Source organism: Camelina sativa, chromosome 2 (genome assembly GCF_030686135.1).
Source record: "Camelina sativa cultivar CO46 ecotype springtype chromosome 2, ASM3068613v1".
NCBI lineage: Eukaryota > Viridiplantae > Streptophyta > Magnoliopsida > Brassicales > Brassicaceae > Camelina > Camelina sativa.
The window spans coordinates 22,226,287-22,234,614 of NC_141881.1; the positions used below are offsets into that span (position 1 = coordinate 22,226,287).

The 8,328-nt window shown below is 39.8% G+C and overlaps 1 protein-coding gene across 1 annotated transcript; it reads right to left on the reverse strand.

Moving 5' to 3' along the window:
* Positions 1-3,505: 3,505 nt before the first annotated feature.
* Positions 3,506-4,724, reverse strand: LOC104753567 (ethylene-responsive transcription factor CRF3-like; the record flags this gene model as incomplete). The annotated part of the gene is made up of 1 exon (XM_010475801.3): positions 3,506-4,724. A coding segment is annotated over one exon (1,002 nt), but the record flags the coding sequence as incomplete, so codon positions are not given.
* Between the last annotated feature and the right edge of the window lie 3,604 nt (positions 4,725-8,328).

An 8,328-nucleotide genomic window follows, 5' to 3' on the forward strand; every position in this document is an offset into this window, starting at 1 on the left:
TGTCTCTGTCTCGGCAATAACAGACCAAGTGGTAACCTTATTGAAACCCTCTTGGGACAATGTCCTTCCACGTCACAAAAGCGAAGGCCAAACCATTAAATTACTTTTACAAAACCACATTTATCAGTATTGAAATTTAATAGAGAAATATACATATCGTGTGTGGAGGAAAAATAGTATACAGACGCCGATCATATTAAATGTCATATGAAATTTAAGTCTATGTGTGTGCTTAACCTTTTTCCACGTAAAACAATTTTTTTGAATGTCATTTGTCACCTACTTTTCTCCGACATTGACCGAATTTTCAAATGGATTCATATACTTTTCATTAGTTATTAATAAGTATTAACAAATATACCAACCGGCAAAAAGGCAATAACACAACACGTAGGAAGAAAAAAAGCGACGTCCAGAATCTTAGTCTCGCTACATTAAGTTCGAAGATAGTTCAGACCAAAAGAAAGTGAGAAGATTGACTTGAGTGTCGAGACAAAAGAGAGAGTTACAAACTTACAATTAATCTCAGTTACTTTGATAATTAATATATTCTTGGTGTAAAAAGAGAGAGTTACTAATCTTAATTACTTTGATAACTGATGCAGTATATTCGTGGTGTTTTTTTTTCACAGTAAAATATAATGCTACGTTGGTTGCAACTAATTTTAGAAATGCTGTTAGGCTAGTCGATTAGCCTATATGTAACCTTTTTTCTTTCCATTGCAACATAAACAGATTATAAAATAGTCGTCGTTCAAATGAAATAAATTCTTTTGACCCTAAAAAATGAAATAAATTCTCAAATAACAAAGGTTTTGTGAGTATTGAGTTCGGATTTGAGGTTATCTATAAATTATTTCGTTTACAATGCAGATTGATCAAGCATATAGATTTAATAGTATTAAGCCCTACTATAGTGACCTGAACAACTTTGATATGAGTTGGAGAACGAACACTCTTTAATTATTTACTTTTTCTTAAATCCTAATTGTCTTTGATCCGTACTCTGTACACCGGTAACATCTCTTACCAAGAATACTTTACTCTCAAATCTCAACGCAAGCAAACAAATGTAGCTCAAATTTGTCTATTTAAAAGCATTTTGTTCAAAAGGACAATTTATATCTTTGTGCTTTGTGAATGTACGTCCACTTCTTTACTCAATGTTACCTTTAAAAGGACCTTTTTCACAACGAGTATATTTACAACTACGTAGGTAAGATTATTGTTGGGTATAATTTTAATCATATACATTATAATATATAAATTCTATTATAATTATAATATATTCTGTAAATAATGGAGAATTACGTATTCAGTAAAATGAAATATTTTTAAAAAATCAATACAATACATATAGATAAATCAGATACAAAAACAATTGCAAGGGCGTTTATTATTATGTATAACAAAAGCTAAACAAAAATTAAAATTTTATAATTCTGCAAAGGTTTCATTATTATTCCTCCCTGGCTCCCTGCAAAGGTTTGTATTCTCATTATTCATTTTCTTTATCTTTTGTGTTAAAGTTTTTTTTTTTGTCCATCTCTTAGCTAAAAACTATGTCAATATTGTAAAATTTCTGAACCCTAAAATCGATGTAGAAATCAACTGTAAACCACCAAGGCAAAGTGATTCTTCAATCAATTATATTTTCATATTAATTAGTAGAAATTTTCAATACCATTTGTATATAACTGTATTTTCAACTGTCAATTAAATTTTGATACTTATACTGTGACAAGTGTTATTAGATTCTAGAACACTAAAAAATGTGTTGATGCAAATTAAGCTCTTACGATTTTTCTAAAAAACGAAATACGAAAATGCATAACCTCCAAAATTTTATTTGCTTTCCAATGATATATTTTTGTTTGATTTACTTAAATCTTATACACCTAAATTTCTTTAGCTCCTATTGGTAACCATTAGAAGAACAAAAAGAAAAGAAATAAAAAGAACAATGCGGAACGGAATAAACAGTTTTTGAGGAATGAAAGGAAAATCTGCAGAGAAGGAACAAAATTAGTAAATGGTAACCAAACAAAAAAAATGTTTTTAAAAATATTTTAAATATTATCCTTAAAAAACATATTATCACCAAAACCTTAAAATTTTAATATTATTACAAACTTTTGTTTGGGAAGAGTCCTTGAATTTATGTACAAACATTTGAAACTTTCAGAAACATTTCGTCATAAACACGAACTTTGATAATAGTTTTAAATCTTAAATTTAAAGCTCTGTATAAAAAAAATCTTTCATATTTAAAATTTATAGTATATGATTTTTTTTAGTAATCTCTCGTTAACTAATTTTTAATTTTAAGATTACTACTGAACAATGTTTATATATAATATATTTATATCTCTTATATGGTTATTATAAATTTAATTGAGCTGGGTTTTAATATATTACAAGAAAGAATCTCTAGTGATACATATAATATAATCAAAAAGTTTTAATATATTTAAAATCTTACCCATTTTAATTCCAGAAAAAAAAATTGTACAATATAGAAATCTGTGTTAAACCACTTCAATGTTAAAGTTCTTTTTTATTTTTATTTTTTTTTTGTCAACCAAACATATAATTAGAAAATAACTTCAAGATTGGTTGCCCAAACTGGAGGATAAGTGTTTACAAATGAAATTTCAGAAACTAATGTACGCGAATAACGAGCAAGGCAGTCTGTCCGCACATTTGACTCACGCGGAATCCTGGTAAGAGTAAAGGAGGGAAATGCAGCTCTGAACAAATTGAAATCATCTAGCAGATTAGAATAGACTGGTCAATCTTCAAGAGACTGCACCATCGCAACTAGCTCCGCACAATCAGTCTCAAAACGCTGACAATCAAATCCGCCAGCCAGGATAGACTCCATGGCCCAAACCAAAACATGTAACTCCGAGTGTAAGGGGGAATGGCTACATCGATGGCTCCATGCTCCTAGATAGATTGTTCTATTCTCACTATCACAATACCACTAACCCAGACCCACAAAAGTATCTGTAGCTTTACATGAGCCATCAATATGATAACGAAATGAAAGATCACGGACCTCCGGATCTGGATCCTCCAAGATTGGCATATTTTCAAAGGAATTTGCAAAAAAAGATTTAACCTCCTCCCAAAATAACATATGATTAACCGCCTGGTTAATAACATCAATGTTAAAGTTCTTATCACTAACTTATATACTAATAAATTTAATCAAATCCCAACGTATACACATGTCTTAGAAAATAAAAACACAACACCTCTTCTCAACCGATAGACCGAAACCAAAATCTCTCCGTTCACTAGTCACGACCACCTTTCAGTTCACTGGACACGACCGTAATTTGCGCCTCATAGCATGACTTTACAAAGAGAATGCCACTTTGGCTTTTCTAAAATTAAAATAATTAACAAAACAAAAGAAATAAATGCTAAACACTTTAAAAATTAAACACGTTCGTGCAACTAATAACACAATTAATTAAATTAGATAAAGAACAAAAAATAATTAACTATTTTTCCACTATTCCTCCAAAACTGTTTTACAAAGCTCCTGACAATACTACATAAATTATTAAATTAAAAAACAAAAAACTCATGAACTAAAAAAGAGAAAAAAACACCAAAATTTTTCAGTCGCACCATAGATATTTTTTTTTGCTGATGGTTTCTTCATCACTCTCATAGTCTCATCATCATCATCATAATAATCATCATCATCATTAAGCAACTAATAGATCTGATATCAACGAATCATCAAAATCACTAAACATAGAACCAATATCTTTGATACTAGAACTTGTCATCAACTCATCTCCAATGTTGAGACTTTGACCATCCAAGAACATATCACCAAAGAGATCATCATTTTGAGAAAACACTTGATGACCCATGCCACCCATCGTTTGATCAAATATAGACATCTCCGGCGGTGACTCGTTGAAATAGTTGTCTAGGAACGGAGTATCCAAAGGAAACGAATCGTCTGTTTCACCTGAACCGGTACCAAATCCGGTATGCCACCAAGGTGCATCTGAAATCCCTGGTTCCGGTTTAGCTGATTTGAACGGTTGTTGTATTTGTTGAACCTCTTCGGACTGGAGATTGAGAACAGAACTAGGAGATGAGAGATGTTGGAAGTCTTCAGTTGATTCAGAACACGATGTAGTTGTTGTCGTCGTCGTAGTAATGTTGATTTCCGGTTTAGTATCAATAACCGGTTCCGGTTCTTCTTCTTGTTCTTCTTCTTGAGGCGGTATAGAGAAATTAGTTAAAGCGTCCGGTCCACGGAGTCTAATAGCAGCGTTATCGTAAACCACGGCGGCTTCCTCGGCCGTTTCAAAAGTACCGAGCCAAATCCTACGACGTTGCTCTGGATCTCGAATCTCCGCCGCCCATTTCCCCCACGGCCGTTGTCTAACGCCGCGAAACTTCTTCGTTTGGCCGGCGACCGAGGCTTTAAGAGGACGTTTAGCCGGAGACTGAGATTCATCTGCGGAGGAAGAGAGTCGTTTCTTGTCCTTCAAAGAAGTGGTGGCGGTGTTGTTACAGGCAGGCTCGACGGTGATCTCGTTAACGAATCTTTTGACTCTACGGCGAGGAAACAAGAAATCTTGTTCATCTTCGTCGCTTGATGAATCCGTAGCGTCAGGATCGGTGAAACAGATACTAACCTTTCTTAATGACTGATGATGATGATCAACGGCGGAGGAGGAGGAGGAGGATGTTAGTTAGACAGTTACGATCCTCTAGGGATCTTGGATATATGTGAATATAGAATATCCTCTCAGCATAGATATGATTCTATCATCATGTTTTACTCTATAAATACTGTCCTTCGGTTAATGTTAATACTCACGGAGTTCATATTATAACATGGTATCAGAAGCCCTAGCCTACTGCTAGTTGTTTGCTCGATCCATCTCCGCCCTCTTCTTTCTTCTTTGCTCTGTTTCTCTTCCTCATCCCCTGTTTTCTCATCTTCTTCTCACTCTTCCCCCTTGTTTTCCATTTTTTATCCGCCGTCCCATCTCTAAGCATGGCCGACGCAACACAGAAAACCGACAAACCATTCGGTATTTCTCAGATCAAGGCGTACATCCCAATCACCCTTGACATGTCCAAAATGAACTACGACGTCTGGAGAGAATTGTTTGAGACCCACTGTCTCACCTTCGGCGTTCTCGGCCATCTCGACGGCACATCTACTGCAACTCCGGCGACACAACAGCAGTGGACGGAACACGATGGCTTAGTCAAAATGTGGATCTACGGCACAATCTCAGAATTGATCCTCGACACGGTTCTCAAAACCAAAGCTACGGCTCGTGAACTTTGGCTCACCATCGAAGAACTATTCCGCGACAACAAGGATGCTCGTGCTATGCAGTACGACACAGAACTGCGAACCCTGACAATCGGCGATTCCAGCATGGCAGAGTATTGCAAAAGACTCAAAACGCTCTCTGACCTCCTCGCCAATGTTGATTCACCAGTTACCGACCGTCAACTCGTCATGTATATGTTGAACGGCCTGACAGACAAATTCGACTCCATAATCAACGTCATCAAGCACAAGACTCCGTACCCATCCTTCACCGTTGCCCGCTCAATGCTACAACTGGAAGAGGACCGCCTGTCCAAACATGTGAAACCCGCCATTACTCCACCTCCTAACACATCATCGCCCAACATCCTCTACACCACGACTGATCAGAATTCATCGCGTGGTTCCTCATCTGGCCACAACAACCGTGGTAATCATAGAGGCCGCGGTCGTGGAGGTCGTCAAAACAGAGGAAGGGGTCGACACAACAACCACTGGTCGTACAACAGCCCACCATGGGGATATGGTTATCCGCCATACCAACATGCTCCAAACCAATCATCCTACTTCCCGCCTCCGCCTCCCTACTATGGACCTCCGCCTCACATGACGTACCCGCCGGCGCCACCGGTCATGCATTCTGCTCCTCAACACCACGGTGAGGCACACGTTGCACAAACCAACACACCGCTGACCTACCTCCCACCTGCGTTGACGAATGCGTTCCAAACCATGACACTTCAGGACCCCACTACCACTCCATGGGTCATGGACACCGGCGCCACCAACCACATCACCTCCCAACCAGGTATCCTTCGTCCTCCTTTTAATTCGAGTAATGTACCTTGTGTTGTTGTGGGAAATGGAACTTCGGCTAAGGTCACTCACGTTGGTAATGGCATCCTCCCCACACCCTCTCGCTCTCTTAATCTCCGTAATGTGCTTATTTGTCCATCTATAATCAAAAATTTGATCTCGGTACGTCGCTTTGTTACGGATAATAATTGTTCTGTTGAGTTTGACCCCCTTGGCTTTTGCATTAAGGATCTCCCGACGAGGACAAAACTCCTCCGCTGCAATAGTGAGGGTCCCCTCTACTCCGTTACTCCACCTACAAGCTCTCCGCCACAAGCTTTTGTTTCAGTCCCTCCAACTGGTCTTCTGTGGCATCGTCGCCTCGGCCATCCCGGCAATAATAATCTTTTTCGTCTTCTGTCATCAAACAATATTTCTTTCAATAAGACCGACTTGACGACATTGTGTCAAGCGTGTCAACTTGGCAAACACATTCGTTCTCCATTTATATCATCAACAAGTTCTGTTTCTAAACCTTTTGATCTCATTCATTCAGATATCTGGACTTCTCCAGTTCCAAGTGTGAGCGGAATGAAATACTATCTCCTATTCTTAGATCATTTCACACACTTCATTTGGGTTTATCCATTGCAGCGCAAGAGTGATACGTTCAGCAAGTACATATCGTTCGCCGCATATGTTCAAACGCAATTTCAAACCACCATCAAGTCCCTCCAATGCGATAATGGTGGTGAATACAACAACCGTGCGTTTCTGACTCACCTCTCCTCCACCGGCACGACCATTCGCTTCTCATGTCCACACACGTCACAACAAAACGGACGAGCAGAACGCACCCTACGGACCATTAACAATCTTGTCCGTACGTTCCTCCATCAAGCGTCTATGCCGCTATCATATTGGGTCGAAGCCCTCAATACCGCCGTTCATACAATCAACCTCTTACCATCATCGGCGATCTATAATCAAGTACCGTACTCCAAGCTCTTCGCAAAACCGGCGCAGTACAGTCACCTTCGCACATTTGGATGCTTATGCTATCCGAATGCATTGGCCACCTCCGATCACAAACTTGCACCGCGTGCCACTCCTTGCATCTTCTTGGGTTACCCGACTAACCACAAGGGATACCGCTGCATGGATATTGCCACTAGAAAGGTCATCTTATCTCGTCATGTCACTTTTGATGAATCGGTCTTTCCTTTTTCGAAAATTTCTTCAGCTTCTTCCCCACCGATCCTTGTCCCTAAACAGATCCTTCCGGTGCCTCCCATTCCCCGGTTGACCATCACTCCACTCGTGGAGCCACCTGTCACAAACATCGTTCCCCCCTCTCATCCGATGGTCACCCGTAGTAAACCACGAGCTCCATTATGTCTCCATACAGACATAATATCTCCCATTCCTACGTCACATGTCCAAGCGGCTAAGGATCCATTTTGGAATGACGCAATGACACAAGAACATAATGCTCAGATTAAAAGGCGTACGTGGGATCTGGTCCCCCGGCCTGTTGCTACTAATATTATTCGTTCAATGTGGCTTTTCAGGCACAAATTCGATGCAAATGGCAAGCTTAGTCGTTACAAAGCCAGGCTCGTCGCTAACGGGAGATCACAACAACTAGGCATTGACTGCGACGAGACGTTCAGCCCGGTCGTCAAACCGGCAACAATCCGCGCGGTGCTCCATACGGCAACTGCTCGCAACTGGCCGCTACACCAACTCGACGTGAAGAACGCTTTCCTGCATGGTGATCTCAAGGAGACTGTTTATATGCATCAGCCCCCCGGATTCGTCGATCCGACTAAACCGAATCATGTATGCCTTCTCCGACGTTCCCTCTACGGCCTTAAGCAGGCGCCCCGCGTGTGGAACTCTCGGTTTGCAAGCTACGCTCGCCGCATTGGATTCAAACAGAGCGTTTTAGACCCTTCGCTTTTCATTCATCACCACGGCCGTGACATCGCATATCTTCTCTTATATGTTGACGACATTATTCTCACCACCTCCACCCCTTTGCTTCTTCAACGCATCATCTCCTCCTTGAGCTCTGAGTTTGAGATGTCGGATCAAGGCCTCCTCCACTACTTCCTCGGCATTTCAGTAACAAGGAATGATGCTGGTCTTTTCTTGAGTCAACATAACTACGCCGCTGATATACTACACCGTGCGGGAATGACAAA